At 47.1% G+C, this 26,831-nt stretch overlaps 1 protein-coding gene across 1 annotated transcript; it reads right to left on the reverse strand.

The window, feature by feature from the left end:
• fam72a (family with sequence similarity 72 member A) lies at positions 1-26,100 on the reverse strand. The gene is made up of 4 exons (XM_038821044.1): positions 24,672-26,100; positions 16,125-16,202; positions 6,361-6,485; positions 1-2,158 (listed from the first exon to the last, which is right to left on the reverse strand). The coding sequence occupies exons 1-4, from the start codon at positions 24,815-24,817 to the stop codon at positions 2,070-2,072; spliced, it is 438 nt and encodes a 145-aa protein (XP_038676972.1). The 5' UTR covers positions 24,818-26,100; the 3' UTR covers positions 1-2,069.
• Between the last annotated feature and the right edge of the window lie 731 nt (positions 26,101-26,831).

The raw sequence follows: 26,831 nt of genomic DNA on the forward strand, positions 1-26,831 counted from the left end.
TTGCGTGGGTTTCACCCCCACAACCCAAAAAGATGTGCAGGATAGGTGGATTGGCCATGCTAAATTGCCCCTTAATTGGAAAAAATTGGGTACTCTAAATTTATAAAAAAAAAAACATTGCACTTTACAGTTGAGTAATTGAAGGGGACCATGAGACAATGAACAAGTGCCAAAAATGTCAACTGAACTGATTCAGTCCCAAAGCAATGGTGATTCTCCTATCATTGTTCTCAATTAAGACCAGTGAGTGGCAATAGGTTATTTTACTAAAAGGTAAAAGAGGGGAAACACAGCAACCCAATATTGTACTTTTACCCCATTCACACTCATGTACTTGCTAAGTAATAATCAGGTGGAAATCTTGGCTGATAGCCCCATATTATTCCGTTGTGATCTTTTTCTTTATTCATTGGATGCGGGCATTGCTGGCAAGACCAGCATTTGTTGTCCATTCCTAATTGCCCTTGAGAGCTGTTAAGAGCCATCACATTGTTGTCGGTCAGATAAGAATAGCAGATTTCCTTCAGGCCATTAGTGAACCAGATGGGTTTTTACAACAATTGATGATAGTTTCATGGTTGAGAATAGCTTTCAATTCCAGATTTTTAAAAAAAATTTAACCAATTGAATTTAAATTCCACCAGCTGCCATGGTGGGGTCTGAACACATGTTATAAGAGCATTAGCCTGGGCCTCTGGATTACTTGTCCAGTGACAGTGTCACTACATTACCATTTCTCTTAGTGCATCACTCATCGCATCCCTACAAATGGGCTGGTTCAATACTGGCCAGGAAATCAAACCTGGAATCTCTGGTCACTGTAGCTTGCAGATTCTCATCCTTATGCAATATTCCTGGGAAAATTAGTAAATGCTGTTGAATAGAACCTGATAAAAAGCATTCATATTTTGTACAGTGTTTACATTTCAACTATTTTCGTCCAAAATTAAATTGAAAGTCACTTTGTTCCACATCAACATTCAAGAAGCTGACACTGTTCCTCCCACCTACTGTAGTTGTGAGGGCAGAAGTGCGTTTGATCTGCAAGATGTTGAAGTTAGTCAAATCTACATTTCACCTGAGGGCGCCTGTCTAGTTTCCTATTATATTTGGTGGCTGTCCTCACAGCTGGGAAGCTTGTACAAATGCCCTAATACGTTGGAAAACTGCAACACAAAGTACAACTAAAGCAAATTGAATTGACAACTCAACTTTCAGCTAGAGTTCTGAAATAGACTGAAAATATATATGATGGGCATCTGTACGAATGATATGTGACCTTTGAGGTTTCAAACAAACCATGAATAGTTTTCCGTCAGATCGTGGAAACTCCATATTTACATACAAACAGAATTTATTCATGTCGCAATGAAGGTTCCTCTTCTCCTGAAGGGGAACAGCTCAGTTCAGAGTAGTCACGCTCTGGTACCTTGCACAAGTGGCTATTTGTTTACACATTAGTGTGGGTGAGGAATATGGCAGGCAATTTAACCATAATTTCCAGAGGAAATTGCTCTTAAAATAAATGCAAATTCCTGCTTAGCATCCTGATTAAAACATGTTTTCTATCTTTGGCTTATTTTGAGTGCAAATAGGTTGCCTACCAAAAAAGCAGCTTTTACATCAGAGAACAGAATTTGGAGAGGAGGCAGAAAGCTTCCCAACCCACAGGCAGCCAAAGCACCTTCTTCACTTGTAAGTCACATCTGTTGTGGTATCTGGTATCAGCTGTGCAGAGCCCGTCCAATGCGAGTGCAAACTAATGTCCATGTTCAACAATAGGCAACGGACTTTGTTGGCATTCACCACAAGTGTCTGGAAAGCTGCAAAGCATAAAGAAAATAGGCACCTGCTCACCAATCCTTCCTGGTGTTCACTTGACAACTTGCAGGGTGCAAATGTTGACATCCTTCCTTTGTGAAAAGAACTTCAAACAAGCTAACTCTAGTTCACAACTTGCAGTTAACTCATGCAGCAGGTTCAAAAAATGTTCAGAAACTTTGAAACTATGACAAAGCTGCTTTTTTTTTTAAAGCACAAAATTTGAAATTCTTGACATCTTGGCCACATCATCTGATACACTCCCCTTCAGATAGATTATATACATTCTCTTCATCTTCTGTATCTGATAAATTTCCCCACAGAAGCAGATTAACACCTGAAATCAAATAAATTGTACTGCTTTAGCACTGTTAACACTGTTTTCCCTAAATACTTACTCCATATACAACAAAGAAAGAAAAAAAATGACAGGATACATAACTCCACTGCCTACATCTGGGATCAGAGAACCACTGCATTTTGTGATATACATTGAGAGAGATATATACAGAGAGAGACCTAGAGGTGTATGTGCACAAATCATTGAAGGTGGAAAGGCAGAATAAAAGGTGGTTAAAAAGCCATATGGAATCCTAGGTTTGAAAAATAAAGGCAGGATACAAAAACAAGGAGGTTATGGGGAGTCTTTATTAAACACTTAGTCAGCCACAACTGGAGTATTGTGTCCAATTCTAGGCACTGCACTTTAGGAAGGATCTGAAAGCTTAGAGAGTGCGGAAAAGATTTACAAGAATGGTAGCAAGGATGAGGAACTTCAGTTACTTAGACAGATTGAGAAGTTGGGGTTGTCCTCCATAGAGAAGATTGGGAGATTTGTCAGAGATGTTGAAGATCTTGTGGGAACTAAACGGGATAGACGGAGAGAAACTTTCCATCAGTGGAAGGGTTCAGAATCAGACTTAAAACGATGGGCAAAAGAACTAACAAAATGAGAAAGCATTTTTTCCACAAGTTAGGATCTGTAATGCACTGCCTGAGAGTCTGCTGGAGGCAGATTCAATCGACTTTTATAAGAAAATAATTGACAAGAAAATTACAGGGTTACAAAGGGTGGAGGAGTGGGACAACATGGCATGCAGAGAGCCAACATAGACAGGATGGGTTGAATGGCCTCCTTTATTTTTATTCTTTCATGGGATGTGGGCATCGCTGGCTAGGCCAGCATTTTTATTGCCTATCCCTAATTGCCCTGTAGGTGGTGGTCAGCAGCCTTCTTAAACCTCGTAGTCCATGTGGTGTAGGTATTCCGACAGTACTGTTAGGAGGGATTTCCTGGGGTTTTAACCCAGCAATAAGGAAAGTATGACAATATAGAACATAGAACAGTACAGCACAGAACAGACCCTTCGGCCCTCAATGTTGTGCCGAGCCATGATCACCCTACTCAAACCCACGTATCCACCCTATACCCGTAACCCAACAACCCCCCCTTAACCTTACTTTTATTAGGACACTACGGGCAATTTAGCATGGCCAATCCACCTAACCCGCACATCTTTGGACTGTGGGAGGAAACCGGAGCACCCGGAGGAAACCCACACACACAGGGGGAGGACGTGCAGACTCCACACAGACAGTGACCCAGCCGGGAATCGAACCTGGGACCCTGGAGCTGTGAAGCATTTATGCTAACCACCATGCTACCCTGCTGCCCTTAATATAGTTCTAAGTCAGGGTGGTGTGTGACTTGGTGGGACACTACCCTGAGGAACTCCTGTGGTGATGTCTTGGAATGGCAATGATTGACCTCCAACCACCACAACCATCTTACTTTGTGCTCGGTGTGACTCCAACCAATGAACAGTTCACCCCCTGATCCCCATTGATTCTAGTTTTTCCAGTGTTCCTTGGTGCCACACTTGGTCTGATTTCAAGGGCTGTCACTCTCACCTTACCTTTGGTTCTGTAACAATTCAATGATTCTAAGACTATCCTAAAACCTTGTCAATTGTAATTACCACTGAGTCACAACCTCCCAGTGAATTGATTTAAAACCATAATCTAGGGATTCCTTCTAGGCCTGGCTTCATCTTGTCCAGCACAAAACTTCTGTAACGTTGCCTATTCCTGAATCATTGGTGACAAGTCTTCTTTGGGCTCTCTCCCTCCACTTGGGCTCTCTCCCTCTACCGAGCTATGTCCATTAATTCAAAATCTTCCTCAAAGAAAAACAAAGGCCTTTTTTTAATGTTTCATTTGAATTACTGGATCATTCATTTTTGGAAAAAATGATGAGGTCAATACAAATAGATTGCACTACTATGGAGCCAAATGTTGTAAAACTATGTTTTTTTTTAATTCTGAAGGGGTTACATTAAAATAAAGTGAAGCTCACCTTTGTTATGTTATATAAATGTCAGGCAATCTGAATTCCAGACAGATTTAAAGAGAAACACTAATCTTTTGAAAGATTCAGACCATTTCCTTTTTCTCCAAACAAGCACAATCTTTTTAGATCCCCCCCCCCCCCCCCCCCCCCCCCCCTCCCTCCCTCAAATCTGCACTCACAAACACAAATTCATTTTTTTTTTTTAAATAGTGAGGTCAGGCTTGCACTGTATCAGGTAGAAAACCCTTGCTTCCTCCTACTGTCACCCATCCACAACTTTTTCTTTGACTTCATGATTGATGCCTTAACTGCATGTAAAAAATTTAGTTTTTTTTAAACTGCTCCCCTCCTCGCCTGACTGAAGATGTTGATTCACTCGGGATTACTGTTTCGCCAGTAATGTCAGCCATTAGGCATCACTCTTCATCCAAGGATTGACAAACTACAACTCTGAAAGGAATTCAAACTAAGCTCAATTCTGTCCACAGTGCATCATTTCACATGCAGTTTCCAGCAGTAGTCACTCCGTAGTAACTCATAACAACGCAAACTTGAGCACTTCCCATAACTTGGCAGCCACCTCTTTCAAAAAAACACCATTGACGAGAGATCCAACACTGGATTAGCTGCGTTAATTCAGCTTTCTGAAAACTATGGCAGTGACTGTTTGACAATAAATACTTCTGTAAATCAACAAAAGTCCTCATGTACAGAGCACTTGTCATCACCACACTCCTGTACTACAATGAGACCTGGACTGTGTATCAGCAGCACAGAGCAATTCCATCAGCAATGCCTCTGCCACTTCCTCTTGATACAACAGGAAGGCCATTGAAGGGCAGCATGGTGGCGCAGTGGTTAGCGCTGCTACCTCACGGCTCCGAGGTCCCAGGTTCGATCCCGGCTCTGTGTCACTGTTTGAGTGGAGTTTGCACATTCTCCCCGTGTTTGCGTGGGTTTCAGACAACCCAAAGATGTGCAGGGTATGTGGATTAGCCACGCTAAATTGCCCCTTAATTGGGGAAAAAAAAATTGTGTACTCGAAATTTTATAAAAAAGGGAGGCCATTGAGCATACACGAATGTCCTTCTTGAAACCAGGTCCGCAAGCATTCAGGCAAAACTTCTGCTCCATGTGCCCAAAGATCTGCAGGCCGAGAATCTGCCTGGTCAGTCACATGAAGACCTATGGCAGAAACTCAAGACCCTGATTAAAATTTATCCCCGAGTGGAGGGACAGCAGAGAATAACTCAGCAGTAATCGGCAATAATAATAATCGTTATTAGGGTCACAAGTAGGCTTACATTAACACTGCAATGAAGTTACTGTGAAAATCAATGGGAAGCAATGCAATTTATTTCCTGAATAACTCAGCCGGTTGTGGTAATAATAGTGCCCTAGTGCTCTTCTATATCAAAGCAGCCAACAGTAGGGTTTAGATTGAACGTGGGTCTCTCTGATCTGAAAGGTTCAGTGCTATACTATATGATACACTAAGTCACCAGGAAATTTGTAAATTTGCCTCATAAAATATTTTAAAACTCTTGAAAATATCAAATAGTCTTGAATGAATTATGTACGATGGATTGAGTCCAGGAGTTAAACATCAGGCATCAGAATTTATTTTTAACTCTGTGACATATACCAGCCCCTCATGGTCAAATGCTCTGTTCTCTGGTTTCTACAGTGATGGTCAGTAACTAGTGGGTCAGGTGGATAACAGCAGAATTCCAGAGTAATCGCCCAATCATTTCTGGTTGCTCCTGCCTTTCAAAGCAGAGAACGAGGACCACCATTTACAGACAGCCAGGAATTCATTACTCCATACAATTCATTGGCACCAGAATTAGAAACTTCTGAGATGTGATAAAATCACATTTTGTAAATAGATACAGAATTTTGTGAGCAAGGATTCATGCAGGTCTCAGTAATTGATTATACGTCACTAGAGGCAATATCCTTAAAACAGATGGCTCCTCAAGGCTACCAGGAGAACATGTAGTAAAGTGCAGCATGCAAAAATTTTAATGCCTGCAATGCTTCAGTATTTGAGTTCAAGGACATTTAAAAAATAATCTTTCACATGGCAATAATAACTGGGCTATTAGTTCCCTGCATGCATTTAACACTAGCAGGCTGGACAATGGAGGCACTGTGGTTTTCCACACTCAGCTTGATATTGTGCTTACCAGAGGAATCCAGTCTGTTGACAGCATAGATCACCTGGCTGTGAAACATCCAGAAATGACCATTGTTACAGGACAGCAAACACGGTTTGCATGGGACGACCACATGGTAGCCAACAGCATTACCACTGGAAATGAGAGAAAAAAAGTGATGATTGTGTATGATCTACTTTCACGGCTGTCGAAATAGAATTCTCTCCAAACCACACCGTGCCCGTTTCCCCTACATAAAACTCAGTCACAAAATCCTTGTGAGGCAGAAAATTGAAAACCAATCCATAGTATACATTTATTATATAGTTAAAGTAGAACATTTGACAAGAGTCCTGAAATACACAGAAGTACTAAGCAAAATTTGGAACTAAGCTTCAAAGGTGCTGAGGGACTAGTTCAATTGGATACAGTTCAATCTGGTATAGGACTAAGCCACACAGACCAGAAGGTTTCGGTCCCAAGTCTGTGCCAAGTCAGCCAAGGTTTCAGTTCCATATCAAGTTACTCTGACAGCTTGTTCTGAGAACAGGATCAGACAGAGCTATGCTGCTTTCCGTAGCTGAAAGCCTGATAACGCTCGCGCATGAAAAAATGGGTAGAGTGCAAGAGTCGCCAAAATCTATGGAAACAAATCCCCAACCCAGCCCAGAACGGAATCAGCATTCTCAGGACAAGATAGTGCACAGCAGTATTTTCTCTCCAAAGATTAAACCAAAGCCCTCACAGCTACCTCTAACAATTTGCTTCTATAGAACAGTCAGCATAGAAAAAATCCCAAGACATGTTGTACTGGGAGAGGGATAAAACAGTAAGGAACCAGATGTCAGATGCAGACTTAAAGGTTGGCTTAAAAGAACCATTAGTTGGAACAAGAAGTGGAAATGCATGGGTTCAGGAAGAATATTCGAACAGGAGCAGGTAGGAGAAGACTCTGTCACCAAACTGTGGGATAGGTGGGGAGGTTGGTGGGGTGGGGTGGAATCAAAAAGTAGACAGAAAGCATTACATTTTTGACTCATAGAACTGAAGGATCTAAGGTTGGTGGAAGGTTGGAGCCAGGCCACTGGGAAATTTGATTAGGAGAATTTCAAGTTCAATGAATTGCATTTTCGGCCTATCATAAATCAATAAGAACAGGAGTAATGGGACTGTAAGCAGCTGTGTTCTGAATCGTTAGGTATTTGAAGCATATAAAACATCAATAACATTTAGTCTGAGAATACAAAAATTCGCCGGTGGCGGTGATGATGTAGGAGGCCGCACATTTGGGAGCTCCCGTTTCAAACGGACTTTTCGGCTCTTTTTAGAGCCCAAAACGGAATTTTTTCGACGTTCCCCCGGTGGGAGAAGGTGTGCTGATCGACTTTCTCCACATTTCATGACTCGAACTCGGAGTGGAAAGGGGGAAAAAATGGCAGCACCTCCCCAGAAAAAACGGGGGAAGGAATCCAAGATGGCAGCCGGCAGAGCACCAGAGGAGTGGAAGCAGTGGGCCCAGGACCAGCAAGCTGCTCTCCTGCGCTGTTTTGCAGATTTCAAGGCTGAGGTACTGAGCTCTCTGCAGGAAACGAACAAAAGGCTCTCGGAGATGCAGACGACCCAGGGTGCTGCCATCAAGGCGTTGCAGACGCAGGCCACTGAACGAGAGGAGGAGGCCGTGGTCCTCATGAGTAAGGTGGAGGGGCACGAGGCACTCCACAAGAAGTGGCAGGACCGCTTCGAGGAGCTTGATCACCGCATGAGGCGGAAAAATCTGCGGATCTTGGGCCTTGCGGAGGGGCTGGAGGGGTCGGATCTGACTACCTACGTGGCTACGATGCTGAACTCGCTAGTAGGGGCCGGATCTTTCCATCTGCCCCTGGAGCTGGAGGGAGCCCACAGGGTACTGGCCAGGAGGCCTAAGGAGAATGAACCCCCGCGTGCGGTGCTGGTGAGGTTCCACTGGTTCAGTGATCGGGAGTGTGTGCTGCGCTGGGCCAAGAAGGTGAAGAGCAGCAGCTGGGAGAATGGGGTAGTACGGATCTACCAGGATTGGAGTGCGGAGGTGGCTAAGTGGCTGTCCGGGTTTAATCGGACAAAAGAGGTGCTCTACAAGAAGAAGATAAAGTTCGGAATGTTGCAGCCTGCGCGCCTGTGGGTAACTTATTTGGACCGGCATTATTATTTTGATTCCCCGGAGGAGGCGTGGGCCTTCGTGCGGACGGAGAAACTGGACTTGAACTAGGGGCTGGGGGTTGCGGGGTCGGTTGTAATACTTTATTGCTGGTTTCTGCTGTTGCTGTGTTCTCTTTTTCTGTACTTTTGTAATTTTGATATGGTTATTTATTGGGTGGTTGTTCTGTTTTTTATTGTGGGGCATTGTTTGAGTTTTGTATCTTGCGGGGAGGGTTGGGGGGGTTTGTTGTATTCTATATCGGGTTGGGGGTATGGAGTGGGGCTGGTATTTGGGAGCTGCGTCAGAAGGGTGTGGTGGGGCAGTGCGAAAGCGCGGGCTTTCCTCTGGTTTCCCGCGTTGCGGGGCTGGGGGGTGGAGACGATGACGGGGGGGCCTTAACTGGTTCTTCCCCGCACTGGAGCGGTGCCTGGAGGAGGGATAGGATGGGGGATGATCCCACTTTGGGAGGGGTCGGGTTTCTGGCGGGAGTTTCCGGGGTCAGCAGAAGTTAGCTGACCCACGGAAGTACAATGGAGGACGGTTCGCGGCTAGGAGGGTTCCTAGCCTGGGGGGGGGGCGGGACGCCCACTGATCCGGTTGGTCACCTGGAATGCGAGAGGATTGAATGGGCCGGTGAAGAGGTCGAGGGTACTTGCGCATCTGAGGGGACTAAAGGCAGATGTGGCAATGCTTCAGGAGACCCACCTGAAGGTGGCGGATCAGGTCCGTCTGAGGAAGGGGTGGGTGGGGCAGGTTTTCCACTCTGGGTTGGATGTGAAGAACCGGGGAGTGGCGATTCTGGTGGGGAAAAATGTGTTGTTTGAGGCATCTGAGGTGGTGGCGGATAAGGGGGGTAGGTATGATATGGTTAGGGGCAGGCTACAAGGAGAGAAGGTGGTACTTGCTAGTGTGTATGCCCCAAATTGGGACGATGCGGGCTTTATGAGGCGTATGCTGGGACGGGTCCCGGATCTAGAGGCGAGAGGTCTGATTATGGGGGGGGGGGGGGGGGGACTTCAATACGGTGTTGGATCCTTCACTGGATCGGTCCAGCTCTAGGACGGGTAGGAGGCCGGCGGCGGCCAAGGTACTGAGAGGGTTTATGGACCAGATGGGAGGGGTGGATCCATGGAGGTTTGTGAGGCCGAGGGCACGGGAGTACTCTTTCTTCTCCCACTTACATAGGGTCTATTCTCGGATAGACTTCTTCGTGGTGAGTAGGGGACTGATTCCGAGAGTGGAGGAGGCCGAATATTCGGCCATTGCAATCTCCGACCACGCTCCACATTGGATAGAGTTGGAGATGGGGGAGGTGCGGGACCAGTGCCCGTTATGGCGGTTGGATGTGGGGTTGTTGGCAGAGGAGGAGGTGTGTAGGAGGGTCCGGGCAAGTATTGAGGGGTACCTCGAGGTGAATGATACGGGGGAGGTCCAGGTGGGGATGGTCTGGAAGCCCTGAAGGCAGTGATTCGTGGGGAGCTGATATCCATCCGAGCACACAGGGAGAGGAGCGAGAGGAGTGAGAGGGATAGGCTGTTGGGAAAGATGCTGGAGGTAGACAGGAGGTACGCAGAGGCACCAGAGGAGGGACTGTTGGGGGAGAGGTGCAGCCTACAGGCTAAATTTGATTTGCTGACCACTAGAAAGGCGGAGGCACAGTGGAGGAAGGCACAAGGGGCAGTGTACGAACATGGTGAAAAGGCGAGTAGGATGCTGGCTCATCAGCTCCGCAAGCGGGATACGGCTAAGGAAATTGCTGGAGTGAGAGACAAGAGTTGTAATGTGGTGCGGAAGGGGGTAGAGGTGAATGAGGTCTTCAAGGACTTTTACGGGGAACTGTACCGGTTGGAGCCAACGGTGGAGAGGAGGGGAATGGAGAGGTTCCTCGACAGGCTATCTTTCCCGAAGGTGCAGGAGGAGCAGGTGAATGGATTGGGGGCGCCGATTGAGCTGGAGGAGCTAGTTAAGGGGATCGGGCAGACAGCGCCGGCCCTAGGGTTGCTGGCGCCGCGGGCAAGCTGAACTTCGGCGCCCTTCGGGGGGGGGGGGGGGGGGGGGGGGTGAGAGGCGGGGGGGGGGGGGGGGGCGGAGTGACCACCGGCGAGCCTGGATCCATCCGCCATGTTTGTGCGGGGCGGCCTGAGGGAGGGCGGCCACCGCGCATGCGCTGGTTGGCACCGGCCCAACTGCGCATGCGCGGGACCCGCACTCCTTGATAGCGCCCCCTAGCACATGGCGCCCCGGGCGACTGCCTGAGTTGCCGGTACCTTGAGCCGGCCCTGCGGGCAGATGCAGTCAGGGAAGGCGCCGGGGCCGGATGGGTTCCCGGTGGAATTTTATAAAAAGTTTGTGGACCTAGTGGGCCCCTTGCTGGTGCGGACACTTAATGAAGCGTGGGAAGGGGGGACTTTGCCCCCGACAATGTCGCGGGCGCTGATTTCGTTAATCTTAAAGAGGGACAAGGACCCCCAGCAGTGTGGTTCATACAGGCCCATATCTCTCCTCAATGTGGATGCCAAGGTGCTGGCAAAAATCCTGGCCACCAGGATAGAGGACTGTGTGCCAGGGGTTGTATACAAGGACCAGACAGGGTTTGTGAAGGGAAGGCAGCTGAACACGAATGTGCGGAGATTGTTGAATGTCATCATGATGCCGGCGATTGAGGGGGAGGCAGAGATAGTGGTGGCGCTGGATGCAGAGAAGGCCTTCGATAGAGTGGAGTGGGGGTACTTATGGGAGGTGTTGGGGAGGTTTGGATTTGGTGAAGGTTTTATTAGATGGGTGAGGCTGCTATATGAGGCCTCAATGGCGTGTGTGGCCACGAATGGGAGGAGGTCGGAGTACTTCCGGCTTTACCGAGGGACCAGGCAGGGTTGACCCCTGTCCCCCTTGTTGTTTGCATTGGCAATCGAGCCGTTGGCGATGGCATTGAGGGATTCAGGGAGGTGGAGAGGTTTGGTGCGAGGTGGGGAGGAACATAGGGTGTCGTTGTATGCCGATGACCTGTTACTGTATGTGGCGGACCCGGTGGGAGGGATGCCGGGGGTGATGGAGCTGCTAGCTGCGTTTGGGACCTTTTCAGGCTATAAACTAAATTTAGGCAAGAGTGAGGTGTTTGTGGTGCACCTTGGAGACCAGGAGGAAGGAATTGATAGGCTCCCGCTTAGGAGGGAAGGGGAGAGTTTTAGGTACCTTGGGGGTGCAGGTGGCCAGGGACTGGGGGACTCTTCACAAGCATAATTTCACCAGATGGATCAGATGGAGGAGGAGTTGAAGAGGTGGGACATGCTGCCATTGTCGTTGGCGGGGAGGGTGCAGTCCGTCAAAATGATGGTGCTTCCGAGGTTCTTGTTCCTCTTTCAGTGCCTGCCCATCTTCATCCCCAGGGCCTTCTTTAGGAGAGTGACTAGCAGTATTTTGAGCTTTGTGTGGTCACATGGGACTCCGAGAGTGAAGAGGGTTTTCCTGGAGCGAGGGAGGGATAGAGGCGGGCTGGCGCTGCCCAATCTTTTGGGGTACTATTGGGCGGCCAATGTGTCAATGGTGCGTAAATGGGTGATGGAGGGGGGGGGGGGGGGGAAGAAAGAATGGAGATGGCGTCGTGTAGAGGTATGAGCCTGGGTGCCTTGGCAACGGCGCCGTTGCCGCTCTCTCCTAAGAGGTATACCACGAGCCCGGTGGTGGCAGCGACCCTAAGAATCTGGTGACAGTGGAGACGGCATAGGGGGGAAACAGGGGGCTCGATGGAGGCTCCATTAGGTGGAAATCATCGGTTCATCCCGGTGATGAGGGATTTAGGGGGTGGCAAAGGGTGGGCATTAGTAAATTAAGGGACCTGTTTATTGGCGGGAAGTTTGCGGGCCTGGGGGAACTGGAAGATAAATTTGGGCTCCCCCAAGGGAACATGTTCAGATACTTGCAGGTAAAGGCGTTCGCTAGGCGACAGGTAGAGGAGTTCCCTTTGCTGCCCTCGCGGGGGGGCGATGGACAGAGTGCTTTCGGGGGCGTGGGTCGGAGAGGGGAAGGTGTCTGACATTTATAAGGTAATGCAGGAGGTGGAGGAGTCGTCAGTGGAGGAGCTGAAGGCTAAATGGGAGGGGGAACTTGGGGAGCAGATAGAGGACGGGATTTGGGCGGATGCCTTGGAGAGAGTCAACTCTTCCTCTTCATGTGCGAGGCTTAGTCTCATCCAATTCAAGGTGCTGCACCGGGCCCACATGTCCGGGACTAGGATGAGTATGTTCTTTGGGGGTGACACAGGTGCACCAGCTGTGCAGGGAGTCCAGCGAATCATGCCCATATGTTCTGGGCATGCCCAGCACTGGAAGAATTCTGGAAGGGGGTGGCGGGGATGGTGTCGAGGGTGGTTGGATCCAGGGTCAAACCAGGGTGGGGACTCGCAAGTTTTGGAGTTGCGGTGGAGCCGGGAGTGCAGGAGGCGAAAGAGGCCGGTGTCCTGGCCTTTGCGTCCCTAGTAGCCCGACGAAGGATTCTGCTACAGTGGAAGGATGCAAGGCCCCCAAGTGTGGAGACCTGGATCAGTGACATGGCGGGATTTATAAAATTGGAGAGGGTCAAATTTGCCCTGAGAGGATCAATACAAGGGTTCTATAAACGGTGGCAGCCTTTTCCGGACTTCCTGGCTCAAAGATAGGTATCTTGGTCAATAGCAGCAGCAACCCGAGGGGGGGGGGGGGGGGGGGAAGAGAGAGAGAGAGAGAGAGAGAGAGAGGGGGGGGGGGGGGAAAGGGGGGGGGGGGGTTCCTTATTATTGTTTCTATATTTTTTCTACGGTTATGTAACTTAACATTGTGTTAGTTTAAGTTGTTGTTAATATGTTGGGTTGTTCATTGAGTAGGGGCGAATGTTTATGATTGCTATCATTATTGTTATTGTTAGTATTTTACTATGGTTCGATGTTGTACAAATTCAAAATTTTTCAATAAAAATTATTTTTTTCAAAAAGAGAATACAAAAATTCTGGTGGGGAGAGGGGGGTGTTCTTAATGGGGATGGGGCATGTCTACTGGGGAGATGGCTTGTCTGCTGGGGAGATGAGTGTCTGCTGGGGAGGGGGAGGGTCTGCTGGGGAGGGGCATTCCGATGGAGTGGTGGCAATCCAATGGGGTGGTGCAGTCCGATGGGGTGGGAACGGTATGATGGGGGGGCTCTGGTCATCCTCATCCATGTGTACTGTGGTGGGGGAGGGCCTTGGAAAGAGAGAGAGGATGCCCCTACTTGTCAGCGGGGAGCAGGGGTACAGGATTTGCATTCATTTAGATGGGGGTTCCAGGCCCCGAACCTCGCTATCGAGCCCCACACAAAATGGCAGCCAGATAGCAGGATTTGTGACAGAAATCCCTCGATCCCCACCATGCATATATTTGCATGGCAAGGGATAGTGATCCCTCCTGGGCACCGTTTCAAATGCCTGTCCAAACCAGAAGCAATTCAGCTCTGGCAAGAGTACATAGTCAAACGGAGAATCCTGCCCATGAAGTCGGATATTACTGTGACGAAGATATTTGGGATGTGCAAGTTAAGTTGATTGGCCATGCAATATTGTCCCTTAGGGTCCAAAGATGTGTACGTTAGGCTACATGTTTGCCGGGATAAGGTGTGGGAGTGGGCCTAGGTAGGGTGCTCTTTCAGAGGGTTGCTGCAGACTCGATGGCCTCCTTCTGCACCGGAGGGATTCTATGATTCTAAGTTTTGAAGAAAGATCACCGCAAAATATTTTAACACTGTTTCTCTCTCCACAGGTGCTACCTGGTCTGCTGTGCATTTCCAACATTTTCTGTTTCTATTTCAGATTTTGCTTTTGAATCAAACTAGCTAGCGGTTGAAGGTGCTAGCCTCGCAACCCAAAGGGTTGATTTACTTCCAGAGTTGGGGCCCTCAAACCTCGTCATAAATTCTACTTGCCATCTATCCAATAATTTGTATAGGGTTAGTATTGCTTCTTCGCTGTTGTACTCTGTGCCCCATTCAAACTATCTCAGATCCTGAGGCCGGGATTCTCTAACCCTGCGCCAGGTCAGAGAATCCCCGGGGGGTGCGTGGGTATCGCGCCACGCCGTCCCGACGCCGGCTCGCTGATTCTCCGGCACCGATTTTCAGGTGCTCGTGGGATCGCCGCCGTGCCGGTCGGGGACCGTTGAAAGCTGCCCCCCCCCCGGCGATTCTCTGGGCCTCGATGGGCCGAGTGCCTGTCGGGTTCGGCCGAAACCCGCTGGCATGAGTTACTCAGGTCGCACACGGCAGGACCTGGCAGGTGTGTCTGCGGGGGCCATCCTGGAAGGGGGGGGGGGGGGAAAAAAATCGGACACCGGGGGGGGGGGGGGGGGCCTTCACGGTGGCCTGGCCCGCGATCGGGGCCTACTGTGGGGGCCTATGTTCCTCCGCCATATTGCCCGGGGTCCGGTGCGGAGACGGGGAACTCGCGTGCATGTGGAAACTCGTACGGCCGTGGCGGCATGCGCGAATTCGTGCCAGCCGTAGAGTCATGCGCAAACTCGTGCCAGCCGTGCCGCGCCGGCTGGAGCTGCAGGGACCACTGCGGTGCCGACCTAGCCCCCTAGGAAGGGGAGCATACCGGACAATTGAGGACCGTTGACACCGGAGTGGTTCACGCCGCTTTTCAAGTCAGCGGCAGAACTTGGCCACGGGGTTGGAGAATCCCGGCCCTTATGTTTGTTTGAAGAATAGCCACTCTTAAAGCAGCCAATTTGCTCCCAGCAGGATTTCACAATAGTATATGAATGGCTACCTCTGTTGGCTGGAGCACCATTTGAAGTTCCTGTTCTTCCAATGGAGCTTGAGATTTTTTTTTTTTTTACACCCACCTGAGCAGCAGACACGAACTTGTTTAACATCTCATTTAAAAGATGGCACTCCAACAGAGCAACTCAGATTATGTGCTCAATTCCGAGTGCGATTTGAACCCTTGACATTCTGACAGAGATGCAAGCGCTAACACAGTGTCAAGATGGCAACTGAAGAGCAGTAACGAAAATGGGTGATGTTAGGGAACATTGGTCGAGCTTATTCAGGAATAAGGAACGAAGTTGAGTAGATGGGGTTAAATAAATTATGATCTAACTGAATGGTGAAACGGTCAAAACATTGAATGGCCTACTTTTGTTCTTCTGGCTTGGATTTTAACTCAGTGCCTGGGGTCTACAAACAGTGGCCACTGCTGGGACTGCAGCTGGAGGACGAGGATGCAACAATAGACATGGGCCCTCGATGTGTAGTAAACGAGGTCTGGGGAGTGCAGAGGCCAAGCAGGCCCCAACGAAGGAGGAGGCAGGGTGTTGCTGAAGACAGGAGGCTCTGTGGCAGTGGCCATTGATGCCATGGGCCCCCCTGTGGCCAATGAAGGGCCTCCTCACAGTGGAGGGTCTCCCAGCAGATAATTGCCAGTGGAGGAGGGAAGAGGCCCTTAATTTGGACACTTGAATGGTTACAATCAATTACCTTCAGGTGGGCTGCCTATCTGCAAATTTTGCTGCTGCAGCAGCCTTCCCACTTCACATTCACAAGATACCGCAGAATCCAGACGTTCTTCAATGGCCATTCATTTATGACTTCCAATTGCAGCGGAGAACAAACTTACCATTTTAAACATGCAATGTCTTTTATTTTACATTTGCAGCTTTCTGTGGAGTAGCAATTTCCTACGAAGTCCACGGCCCTGTAATTTAGAACAAGTCAGCATGAAGTAACAGCTGCAATCTTCATCACTTAGTAGGACGTTCCCAACAAGAATAATTGGCACAACAACATGTCTACAGTCTGTCACACCAGTGTTCAAACCAATATAAGAGCCAAAGCAATGCACCCACTACAATATTTTTTCTGTAGGTAATCTCAGCAAGGGCAACAGTACGCATGTCCTTCTTGATTTAGTCTGCAGAGTTCCTGGCCCCGATTGCCACCCAGCATCATTTACTATGTTTTTTTTACTGGTGTGACATTGGATCTGAATAGGACTGGCTTCAGCAGTAGTCTTGTCAAATTACTCATACAAAGAATAAGCAATTTGGAGAGGTGCCAGAGACCTGCAGTTGCCAACTGAAACAAACGGTGAGGAGAAAATAAATTGTGAATTATTTGCATTTTGGCAACAGTACATGGGATTTCTTGGTGAAAAGATACTCAGTGCCTTGAAAGGCAAGTTGTGATTAGGGCCTCAAAGAATCAGGGCCACAATATGTTATGGAAGGAAATTTCAGGATAAAAATCAATAGTCACTCAGACAAGTACAGAATAATTAAAGAAAGCCAACATGGATTTTTTTTAAAAAATATATAAATTTAGAGTACCCAATTTTATTTTCCCAATTTTAGGGGCAATTTAGCATGGCCAATCCCCCTAACCTGCACATATTTGGTTCATGGGGGTGAAACCCACGCAGACATGGGGAGAATGCGCAAACACCACACAGACAGTGACCCAGGGCCGGGTTCCGAACCCGGATCTTCAGCGCCGCAGTCCCAGTGCTAACCACTGCGCCACATGCCACCCCCCCTGCCCCCCACGCCACCCCCCTGCCCCCCACCCCCCAATATGGATTATTAAGGAAAAATCATGTTTAACCAAATTGCTGGAGTTTTCTTTTGAGGAGGTAACAGAGAAGGTTGCCAAGGGTAATGTTAGGCGACACGGTGGCACAGTGGACTTGGGTTCGATCCCAGCCCCGGGTCACTGTCCATGTGGAGTTTGCAGTCTCCCTGTGTCTGCATGGGTCTTACCCCACAACCCAAACATGTGCAGGGTAGGTGGATTAGCCAGGCTAAATTGTCCCTTAATTAGAAAAAAATTAACTGGGTACATTAAATTTTTTTTTTTTAAATGATAAGGGCAATGCTGTTGATGTGTGGTGTATGGATTTTCAAAAGCCAGTTTTAACCAGTGCCACACAACAGACATGTGAGCAACATCCTGGCTCTTGGAATAAAAGGGAGTAGGCATTCGGATAAGAATCTGACTGAGTGGGGGCAGCACAGTGGCGCAGTGGTTAGCACTGCTGCCTCAAGACGCCGAGGTCCCAGGTTCAATCCCGGCTCTGGGTCACTGTCTGTGTGGAGTTTGCACATTCTCCCCGTGTTTGTGTTTGTTTCGCTCCTATAACCCAAAGATGTGCAGGCTAGGTGGATTGACCACTCTAAATTTGGCATGAAGGGTATAGAGAAACAGTACAAAATAAGGAGGTGCAGGAACAGTGGGACCTTGGTGTATCTGTACTTAAGTCATTGAAGATGGCAGGGCATGTCGAGTGGGCAGTTAATAAAGCATATAGTATCTTAGGCTTTATTAATGGGGCATTGAGTGTAAGAATAAGGAGGTCAATTTGTACTTGTATAAGACACTAGTTAAGCCTCATTTGGAGTACTACATCCAGTTCTGGGCCATACTTGTGGAAGGATGTGAGGGAATTGGGGAGAGTACAGAGGATATTCACAAGAATCATTCCAGTGATAAACAACTGTAGCTATGAAGATAGATTGGAGAGGTTGAGTCTGTTTTCCTTGGATAAAAGAAGGCGGAGAGAAGACCTGACAGTTGTATTCAAGATCCCGAGGGCATGGACAGGGTAAATAATGTGAAACTGTTCCCACTCAGAAAAATACTAGAGGACACAGATATAAATAATTGGCAAGAGGAGTAAAAGTGATGTAAGAAAAATAAAATTCACCCAGCGGGTGATTGGAGTCTGGAACAAACTTCCTGAGAGAGTTTGGAGGCAGGTTTAATTGAGGTATTCAAAAGAGTATTGGATTGCTATCTCGAAAGAAAGAATAGGCAAGGTTATGGGGATGAGACAGGGGAGTGGGATTAGGTAGAATGCTCTTTCAGAGAACCAGTGCAGACTTGATGGGCTGAATGGCCTCCTCTACAGTGTAAAGATTCTGTGAGGGTTTTAGACAAGGTGCAGAAAAGATTTATGAGAATAGTTCTGGGGATGAGAGACTTCAGTTACATCGACAGATTGGAGAAGCTGGCAATGCAACCTCATTTATTTTTCGCCCAGAGTGTGCAATTTGTTTAAGTACACAGTCCCTTTGCATTTCTTTGTGATGATACTTTAAAGCTGCTGACCTGTGCCCAGCCCGCGCAGGAACCATCAAGTTGCTGAGCAGCTGTGCAGCCTAGAGGGAACATTAAAGCTGACTATCTTAACCCTAACACTTGGAGAATGAATAGTCTGACATCATGAAGTGTCGAGACAGAGAAAACAGTTCCTTGGCAGTACAGAACTTAAATATTGCTAAAAAGTGGGAAATGTTGCTGAATTTTTCATCTTGTACTCGTCAGGATGAATGCAAGAATGCCAAATTTCACATGCTCACTACAATTTATATTGCAGGAGAAAGGGATGCGGATTGGTTGGCAAGCCAACTCTAATTGGCCGAGATATTGTCATGGAGAAAGCAACAGGGAACACAGATTCCCTAAGCTCCTGGGTAATTTAAAAAAGGCACAAGTCTTGAACATACTTCTTTTGTTTGAGGATAAGGGGTCCCAATGTATGAATGCAAGTCACTCCTGGAAAACGTAAATAAGCCACCTTACAATCTCGACTGATTATCTTAAATTGATTGTTCGTGTAGCTATTAGCACACTCAGGATTGTTCAACAAGTGCTTCCCAGTCACATCTCACAGTAGACATTTTGTTTTGGGTTTTACAAACGTGGGCTGCTTGAGTACAGTCTGTACTCTACCCATTACAAACAACTGAAGGAACATGTTGTTTGATTTGATCAGCCAATCACTGGGATGTACATCCTACCTACTTGGCATCTCACCAGCACTGAAATTCATTAACCAATTTGAGATAATCAGTCCAGTTCATAATGTGGCTCATTTACTTCTAGCAAGCATAATTTACATTCATAAGCAGGGTCTCATTCTTTGCAAACAAAGGACTATGTTCAAGCCTTGCAGCTTTTTTGAATTACATGGGGGCTTGGGAAGCCTATTGCTTTCTTCATGGTAACGCCTTGGCCAATCAGTGACGACTTGCCAACCAATCAGCACACTTTTCTCCTGTAATATGGAATTCTTGTGTTTGTCATGAGTGCAAGACGCAAAGCTTTGGCAACATGTCTCTCTTTTTAGCAATAAGAGAAAAATTGATTCCTTTGGTGAATGAGTCAAAAACTAGAATGTAATAATTTAAAGTGATTGTCAAAAGAAACAAAGGCGATATAAAGAAAAACTATTTTTATTCAGTGAGTGGTCAGGATCTGGCACTGCCTTAGAGGGTAGTGAAGAAAAGAGTCATTTGCAGCTTTCAAAACAATATTGTATAGGCATCTGAAGACTAAAAAAAAGAAAAAGCGCTGGGCTGGAGGAAAAGGATTCGGGAGCGGGACAAGTTAAGTTGTATTTGTGGTGAACTGACCAGGATTCGACAGACTGTACAAATTCTTGTTGTGCTGTAACCATTCTATGATTTTTACGTTGAGCTAGGGCAGCATGACATCGTAAGAGCGGACTTTCACAGCTATACTACCTATATTTACAGGAGCGGAACAGTGGCACTGTGGTTAGCACTGCTGCCTCATGGTGCCTAGGATCTGGGTTCGATCCTGGCCACTGGTCACTGGGTAGAGTTTGCACAGTCTCCCTGTGTTTGTATGGGTCCACCCCACAACCTAAAGATGTGCAGGGTAGGTGAATTGGCCATGCTAAATTGCCCTTTAATTGAAAAAAAAGGAATTGGGTAATCTCAATTTATTTTTTATAAGGAGTGGACTTTCACAATCTTAGAAAAATGAGGAATTTCTAATATTCGCTAAGAATATTTGTTGATGCTTTAGAAATAACACTGGGTAATAAAAACTGAGGGGTGGCTTAATGGATCTTTAAAATTATGAAAGGCTTTAACAAGGTAAACATTTCCATTTTTAGGGAAGAGAAACAACAGACGGCATCAATATAAGATAGTCACCAACAAATCAAAATAGGGAATTAAAGATAAACATTTTTTACCCAGTGTGGTGAAAATGTGGAACTCGCTACCAAAGGGAATGATTGAGGAGCATAAAATAGATGCTTTTCAGGCGAATCTAGACAAACACGAGGAAATAGAGAACAGAATCTAAAATCACTGAAGATGAAAACTACCTCTCAAGTGGAACGCAAACACCAAAATGGACAGGTTGATTCGAATGGCCTGTTTCTGTGCTATCTCACTGAATAATTTTCATTCAGTCCTATTATATTACAAAACTCTAATCAAATAGCCTTTAATAAATTTATTTTTCCTCCTCTGTTTTTCAATGTCATCTGCAGTGACAAGTAGAGGGGATGTGCTCCCATGTGCCATACTTCAGCCACCAGAGAATTTCTCGCTCCATTTGAGATTGAGGGACGGTAAGATACATGTGATGCAGTGTTAAATTTTGTTTGGCAATTCTCCTGCAAAGTATCTTGGGTGATTTACTATATTAGAAGGCGTTATATAGGGCGGCACGGTGGCGCAGTAGTTAGTACAGCTGCCTCTGGCGCTGACGACCCAGGATCGATCCCGGCCCCGGGTCCGTGTGGAATTTGCACAATCTCCCTGTGTCAGCGTGGGTTTGACCCCCACAACCCAAAGATGTGCATGTTATGTTGATTGGCCATGTCAAATTGCCCCTTAATTGGAAAAAATAATTGGGTACTGTAATTTTTTTAAGGGGTGCTATACAAATGAAGTTGTGAAATTCAGGAGCGCCAGAGGCTCTGCACAATAATGCTGTCAACCGAGTAATGCGCTTTGATATTACATGTATAGGCCACCTCTGGGGAAAGATGATGCTCGCATAGAGGCTGTACACTCTAATTCAAATTTCTTTTTAAGGCCAACCTACATTGATTTAATACAGCACACCAATGTTAATTATGCTAACTGTGGGAACTCCTTTCATTCTTTATTCCTCAGGTTGGGAGGCAAAGGGGAAAAAAAACATGATCAGAATTGATACAATGTATGTCGACATATGTGGCAAGTAGTTTCCATATATCCGAGATTTTAATCTTTGATGTAGAGGAACAGGCAAAGTGCAATCAACTAGTATCATTGCAGCTCAGACCTCATAACTGTCCAACTGATGGCGCTCTGCTGGGAGTGATAAGAAAGCAAACCTAAGACCCTGCCTATGTTTACAGGAGACTTGAAATGAATCCATCTCGTCAACAAAATAACTGAAAACTGGACCTGAATTTTAGATGAATTAGAAACTTCACAGAAAATTGCTGAATATATTTATTCTACTTGGTTACAAGGTTCTCTTCACAAATTGAATGAACATTGGAGGCATGAGCGACTATTTCATTACAAACTGCAGGGGAATAATCTACCTTTTAAAACAAGTCAATAGTTTGCTCTGAAGTCATACAAGGAACCACTGGGCACCCCTAGAACAAATGTCATTAATAGTAGCAACATGGTTAGCTCCAGATCACAATGTCCCAAATCAATTACCTTGCTTTCCGGAAGGTTAAAGGAAAATCCAACCACAAGACGGTATTGATGTGTCTGACGGCACTAATACCAGGTTAATTGTGTTACAGGGCTGCCTTTATTGGGATATCAAGACATTTGAGTTTAAAACACTGCACACTGCAGTTACAGCTGAGAGGTTCCTGTAAGCATCAACCTGGTCTCAGAAATAGCACTCGTTCCACTCACGACACAGTTTCACTCCAGAGACCCATTCCTGTGCAGTTCTAAGGGAGGGAATGTTAAACTGCTCTCTCAAGTGGACGTAAAATATCCCACAACAAATGTAGGAGGGGGAACAGGACCTTCTGGTCAATAATTGTCCCTCAGCTGACATCCTAAATCAGATTATTTGAAAATTTATCCCATCAATGTCTGCGGCCAAGGGAATGTACACAGTATGTACATAGTAGACAAAAGAATAATCAACAGAGTACATTGACAGTGGTGCATCAACAAATAGTGATTGGTCACAGTGCGGAACAAAGCCAAACAAGAGCAGCATAGGGTGTCGTGAATAGTGTTCTCACAGGGAACAGATCAGTCCAAGGGAGAATCGTTGAGGAGTCCAGTAACTGTGGGGAAGAAACTGTTCCTATGTCTGGATGTGCAGATCTTTAGACTTCTGTATCTTCTGCCTGATGGAAGGGTCTGGAAGAGGGCAAAGCCTGGGTGTGAGGGGTCTCTGAAAATGCTATCTGCCTTTCTGAGGCAGAGGTAGGCCTGCAAGCCTTAATAGTGACTTGGCACATTATTCAACTGGCAGGGGCACAATTGAACCAGATTCTGACCAACTGCATATTTTCCAGCAAGAATTTGACAGGATAACAATCAGGAGAGGGAATCCTGGCAGATGCTTCCACTCTTAGCGATGCAGAATTGATTTTAATCAGGTACCTCAGCATCAGCCTTCCTGTTTTCTATAATTTAGTATCTCCACTGGACCGAACATTCATCGCATTGCCATCAGGTGCATCATCTATAAATTCCTAAACCAGTTCTGATCAAGTTAGTTGGCAGAAAATACAAGTTTTGCATTTATAGAGCACCTTTCACAAAAATGTCCCAAAGCGCATTACAGCCAATTAAATACTGTTGAAGTGTGGTCACTTTTATAATGTAAGCATTATGACAGTCAGTTTGCACTCAGCAAGCACCCACAGACAGCAACATGGCAATTGGTTGAGGAATGATTATTGGCCAGGACACTTCAAACAGTGAGATAAGGGCTGGATTCTCCGGTCACCGACACCGAAATCACGTTCGGCGACCGGCCGGAGAATCTGAGATCCCAACCAAATCTGGGGCGACGCCGCTTTCGTGATGCGCCGCCCCCTCCAAAACGGCGTACACCACGTATCAACTAATCAGATGCTCCACCCCCAACCGGCCGAGTTCCCGACGGCGTGGGACACGTGTGGTCTCACCCGTCGGGAACTCAGCGTGGCGGCTGCGGACTCAGTCAAGTGCCGCCACAATCAGGGGACGACCGATCCGCGGGCAGGGGATCATTATTTGGGGCTGAGGGCACTGTGGCGGGGGGGGTCCGCGGTGCGCAAGCTCGCCGAAGTGGGGGGGGAACTATTTCACGGGCTAGGTCTGTGAGCAGCCAGAGCATGCAAGGCCACGGACCCGGCAATTCTCTGGGGCGTATCGGAAGCGAGAGCCGGGTGATCTACACTGCCGTCCCGCTAGTCCCCCGCAAATCGGATCGGAGGCCATTTTGTGCCATTTTATCTGGTGTAGAACACCACCGTTTGCACGCCGGCGTGGGGACATAGTCCCAGAATCAGACAACCCAGTCCAAGATATTTTATAACCAACTCAGAAGGTAGATAGGGCCTTGGTTTAACATCTTATCCAAAAGGTAGCACTTTTAACAGTACAGCACTCCCTCAGTTTTGCACTCGGAGTGCCAGCCAAGATTTCTGTTATCTCTGAAGTGAGATTTGAACTCACAACCCTCTGACTCACAGGCGAGGGTGCTACCCACCAATCACAGCTAATACAGATTGTGCAATGTAACCATGTCATTACATAGTATTTGCAGCACAGAAACAGCTTTCAGCCCAAATGCTCGCTGCTGGTGTTTATGCTCTGCGGGAGCCTCCTCCCACCCCCTCTTGGACAGCACAGTAGCACAAGTAGATAGCACCGTGGCTTCACAGCGCCAGTGTCCCAGGTTCGATTTCCCGCTGGGTCACCGTGCGGAGTCTGCATGTTCTCCCCATGTTTGTGTGGGTTTCCTCCGGGTGCTCCGGTTTCCTCCCACAGTCCAAAGATGTGTAGGTCAGGTGAATTGGCCATGATAAGTTGCCCTTAGTGACCAAACAAAAAGGTTAGGAAGGGTTATTGAGTAACGGGGATAGGGTGAAAATGAGGGCTTAAGTGGGTCGGTGCGGACTCGATGGGCCGAATGGCCTCCTTCTGCACTGCAGGTTCTATGTTCTATGTTAACTCATCCTATCAGCATACTCTATTCCTGTCACCCTCGTCTGTTTATCCAGTTTCCCTTTAAATGCATCGAGATGGTTCATTTCAATCGTTCTCAGCGAGTTCCACATTCTTACCACTCTGGGTAAAGAAGTTTAGAATCATTAAGACATCAGGACTACAAATGGTAAATACAATAGCAGGTAGAGTGGGAAATGTCAAAGCCTGGTCCTTACCTTGTTGGGGGGATATCAGTGGAGTAAAGCTCCACGTCGGTGTCAGCCAGCAAGACTGCCTTCATGCCTCGGGCACACAGTATATTGTCACAGAACTTGCAGCACAGCCATGCAACCAGTTTATTCTTAAATGTCAGCGCCGACATCTCCAACTTGTTCCTGAACTTGACAATGACTAAACTGACTTCAAAAAAAAGTACTCTTAAATCTGCCTCTCTGATCTGCCACAGTGACTAATCAGGGCTCCAAATTGTTTAATCTGATTACTTTAAATAGAGTCACCAAATCGATCCACGCTGGTTCCGTCCCCAATAAACAAGTTGAATCTCGAAACTCCCCCACTAATGTTTGCAAATTAACACACTTTACTTTCACACACTCTCACTTCGCCAACACCAAACTTTCACTCTGAATTAAGATATTTAAAAAAAGTCAGACAGCTAACTTTCTCTCCCCAGCTGTTTGGCACAGACAGCCTGGCCTGCTCTCACTATCTGAATGTGCCCCTTCAGGATTACAATCCCTGCACTCTCACCGCACATCGGCTCAAACTCCTGGCTGTCTTTGTAGCTCTCACCTCTAAAGCATGTTTGGTAAGTCTCCCTACCCCTCTTTAATCACATGCGCCAGCCTGGATCTCTCCAGCAATAGCTGTCTGTTGTTGTACTGTATTTCCAAACCCCTCTCTGTGTACACAGTGTCACTGCCTAACACTGAGGATCCGTCCAGAACTCCCCAGGTTTGCAGGATCTGTATCCCTCAGTTCTATCTCTCTGCACTTTGCCCTTCAGCCTTTGCTTGCCTCTCTCTATGCACCTTTCAGTGTAACATCCATCTCCCTCAGCGTACACTGGCTGGCCCCTAAGTATACACTGCCTGACTCCTCCACATACACTGACTCCTCAGTTTACACTGACTGATCTCCCAGTACCTGCGCTGACTGATGTACACTGACTGACCCCTCAGTACACTGGCTCATATACACTAACTTGACCCCTCAGTACACTGACTCATATACACTGACTTGACTCCTCAGTATACACTGACTGATACACTGACTTGACTCCTCAGTACACTGACTCATATACACTGACTGACCCCTCAGTACACATTGACTCATATACACTGGCTGACCCCTCAGTACACACTGACTGACCCCTCAGTACACACTGACTGATACTGACTTGACCCCTCAGTACACACTGACTCATATACACTGACTGACCCCTCAGTACACATTGACTCATATACACTGACTTGACCCCTCAGTACACTGACTCATATACACTGACTGACCCCTCAGTACACATTGACTCATATACACTGACCTGACCCCTCAGTACACATTGACTCATATACACTGACTTGACCCCTCAGTACACATTGACTCATATACACTGACTGGCAGCTCGCTCTCTCTTGGCCCCGCCCTTTCATTTTGACCGTTGTTTGTGGAACGTTCGCCAGCATTCAAATTCGCGAGCCCGCTTCCTATTGGCTGTGCCGGGGCGGCGACCCCGATTGGTTGACGTGGTGCCTTATAAACGGAACGGTGACGGGAAACCATTTGAAACAGCGGCGGTTAATGGCTCGATGTTAGTTAACGGGGCTTGTGGTGAGAGTCTGGCCTTCACACAGTAATGCAATTCTGTTGTTTAAAGTAAATGAAACTGCAACAGTTCATGACATTCAAGTGTGGAAACGTCTTAAAAAACGATTCTTTATTAGTTATGCATCCACGTCTTTTAATCTGATGATAATTCAAAATATTTCCAAACCCTTGGGGTCAGATTTACAAACGACCGCAATCGGACCAGTTAAATAGATGATTGGCTGACCGCGCTGCCAATCATCCAGCGGCTGCCATGTTGATTGGCCAATACTGCTGTCAATCAAACCATCACCACGCCCCCTCCTTTGATTGGCTCTGTGGGCGTGTCACCATTGCCTTTTATTTGGTCTGGCGAGGAACGCGCGAATGAAGACAAGAGCGGCGCCCCCAGGCTCAACGAGAGGTTGTTCTGCATTAGGCTCGCTTGCGCCTCCACGCCAACAATTTTGGAACTGCAGCTAACTTAATTTTACCCTGTGAAAAAATTCTTTGAATCTGCTCCGGAATATATGAACTATTTAAAAACTACAGCATTAAAAGCTTTATTT

This window comes from Scyliorhinus canicula, chromosome 15, assembly GCF_902713615.1.
Source record: "Scyliorhinus canicula chromosome 15, sScyCan1.1, whole genome shotgun sequence".
Taxonomy (NCBI): domain Eukaryota; kingdom Metazoa; phylum Chordata; class Chondrichthyes; order Carcharhiniformes; family Scyliorhinidae; genus Scyliorhinus; species Scyliorhinus canicula.

Excerpts from the sequence above, each read along its gene's own strand:
- fam72a (XM_038821044.1), bottom strand. The coding sequence starts at position 24,817 with ATGTCGGCGCTGACATTTAAGAATAAACTGGTTGCATGGCTGTGCTGC. Across the intron at positions 16,203-24,671 it reads ACTGATATCCCCCCAACAAG|GGCCGTGGACTTCGTAGGAA; the intron begins GTAAGGACCAGG and ends TCTAAATTACAG. Across the intron at positions 6,486-16,124 it reads GACATTGCATGTTTAAAATG|TGGTAATGCTGTTGGCTACC; the intron begins GTAAGTTTGTTC and ends TCTCATTTCCAG.